Genomic DNA, 2,500 nt, shown 5'->3' with positions numbered 1-2,500 from the left:
CTCTCTCTTACCTACCAGAGAGCAGGTTGGCCACAGACCACCCTCCCCCCCCTCTCTCTCTCTTACCTACCAGAGAGCAGGTTGACCACAGACCACCCCTCCCTCCCCTCTCTCTCTCTCTTACCTACCAGAGAGCAGGTTGACCACAGACCACCCTCCCTCCCCTCTCTCTCTCTTACCTACCAGAGAGTAGGTTGGCCACAGACCACCCTCCCTCCCCTCTCTCTCTCTCTCTTACCTACCAGAGAGCAGGTTGACCACAGACCACCCTCCCTCCCCTCTCTCTCTCTTACCTACCAGAGAGCAGGTTGGCCACAGACCACCCTCCCTCCTCTCTCTCTCTCGCTCTCTCTCTCTCTTACCTACCGGAGAGCAGGTTGACCACAGACCACCCTCCCTCCCCTCTCTCTCTCTTACCTACCAGAGAGCAGGTTGGCCACAGACCACCCTCCCTCCCCTCTCTCTCTCTTACCTACCAGAGAGCAGGTTGGCCACAGACCACCTCCACCCCCCCCTCTCTCTCTCTCTCTCTCTCTCTCTCTCTCTCTCTCTCTCTCTCTCTCTCTCTCTTACCTTCCAGACAGCTCTCTCTCTCTCTCTCACCTTCCAGAGAGCAGGTTGACCACAGACCACAGACCTCCCCCCTCTCTCTCTCTTACCTACCAGAGAGCAGGTTGGCTCCCCCTCTCTCTCTCTCTCTCTCTCTCTCTTACCTTCCAGACAGCAGGTTGACCACAGACCACAGACCACCTCCCCCCTCTCTCTCTCTCTCTCTCTCTCTCTCTCTCTCTCTCTTACCTTCCAGACAGCAGGTTCGACCACAGACCACCCCCTCCTCCCCCTCCCTCTCTCTCTCTCTCTTACCTTCCAGACAGCAGGTTCGCCACAGACCAGAGTGAGTCATCACCTCTTCGTTCTTCCGGCTTGTGTCGTTGTCATTGGTGCTTTTGCTTTTGCACGTCCCTCGTGAGTACAGCCAGTAATCGGTCCCGACCGCTATCGTCATGAGGCTGAAGGCGGCGAAAGCCCCCACGGTGGTCACCAGCATCTGGACGCCCCGGTCACACATCAACATCTTCATTGACGGTTTTGAGTATCTCACGTCACGAGACAGCTTACTTACTGAGAAAAAAACGATGTCATTTACATTTAAAGAGAAGGGAAAGGAAGAGCGAGGTAGAGAGCAGAGAGAGAGAGAGAGAGAGACACAGAGAGAGAGACAGAGAGAGAGAGAGAGAAGGCTAGGGGCTTCACTGATCAAGCCGGGTCGTTTTAACGACCACTGGCTCAAGACTCCACCACAGACTAGACTGGCGGCAGAGGTGACGCCACATATTTCTCTTCTTCCTCTTCTTCTTCTTGGAATCTCCTGTTGAAATCCAGGGCTGGTCTGTGTCCCTTTCAGCTACCCGATCCGCCTCTCCCTCTTTCCCCCGGTTCAGTCTCCTTTCAGCTACCCGATCCGCCTCTCCCTCTTTCCCCCGGTTCAGTCTCCTTTCAGCTACCCGATCCGCCTCTCCCTCTTTCCCCCGGTTCAGTCTCCTTTCAGCTACCCGATCCGCCTCTCCCTCTTTCCCCCGGTTCAGTCTCCTTTCAGCTACCCGATCCGCCTCTCCCTCTTTCCCCCGGTTCAGTCTCCTTTCAGCTCAACTTCTCCAACCAGCCTCTCCAGACCTAACGTCCGTTTAACGTCCACAGCGGCGGAATGACTCCATCTTCATCCGTCTAATAACACAACAACAAAAACAACAACAACACCATTGAGATGTAATGTTTTAATTTGTTTTATTTTAGAGAGCGCATTTGTAATGTTTTTGATTAGACTATCGATAATATATCTGTCACATACGTGCACGCGTAATGTATAGACTAAACAACTCACCGATTGAATCCTTGACGGCTGTGGATTGAAACGCTCTCCTCCTCCTCTAAAGATTTTCATTCACGTTAGCCAGGCAGACAGACAGTCAGTCAGACAGGCGGGAAGACGGTTCAGTTCCACTCGTCTCTTAGGTATTCCGGTAACGTCCTCCTCCTTTCCTGAATGAACGAGCGCCTTTTCTATCTCCCGGTATGAGAGAAAAGGCAAGTACACATCCGACCGTTAGCCTTCCTCTGTTGTTGTTGTTGACACGCTGACATTTTTCTTGGATATCTCCTCCAGTCCAGAGCGAACACACTCCACACACACACACACACACACACACATTCACACACACTCATACAGACCCATAGCAAGCTACACACAAACACATAAGGCGGTTTAGCCGAAACACCGACACAAACAACACGGCACTTACACGCTCTCTCTCCTCTCTCTTTTGCGCCCTCACTCAAACACCTGCACCGAAAAGCACAAATTAAAACAAATATATATATATCCCGTTTTTCAAACCCGGTTTGTTCTCTGAAATCTCAATGTTTTAGTCCTGTCCAGTCTAGTGAGCTGACCCTAACAGCGGTGAAAGCGTAAACGGAAGTCAATCTGGAGGTTTAAAAA

The 2,500-nt window shown here is 52.0% G+C and overlaps 1 protein-coding gene across 1 annotated transcript in view; it reads right to left on the bottom strand.

Annotated features, from left to right (window-relative positions):
• The window catches only part of LOC127927450 (voltage-dependent calcium channel gamma-3 subunit-like), a gene marked incomplete at its 3' end in the record, with an annotated part of 45,205 nt that overhangs the window by 42,230 nt on the left and 475 nt on the right, over positions 1 to 2,500 (bottom strand). Inside the window, exons 1-2 of the mRNA XM_052513918.1 lie at positions 1,883 to 2,500; positions 865 to 1,725 (exon numbers count right to left, since the gene is read on the bottom strand). The exon at positions 1,883 to 2,500 is cut by the window's right edge and continues 475 nt beyond it. Of these exons, the coding sequence (XP_052369878.1) occupies positions 865 to 1,081 (217 nt within the window). The remainder of the gene's footprint in view (positions 1 to 864; positions 1,726 to 1,882) is intronic.

This window comes from Oncorhynchus keta, unplaced genomic scaffold (assembly GCF_023373465.1).
Source record: "Oncorhynchus keta strain PuntledgeMale-10-30-2019 unplaced genomic scaffold, Oket_V2 Un_scaffold_1413_pilon_pilon, whole genome shotgun sequence".
Classification (NCBI taxonomy): domain Eukaryota; kingdom Metazoa; phylum Chordata; class Actinopteri; order Salmoniformes; family Salmonidae; genus Oncorhynchus; species Oncorhynchus keta.
This window is presented reverse-complemented; position numbering and strand designations above follow the sequence as displayed.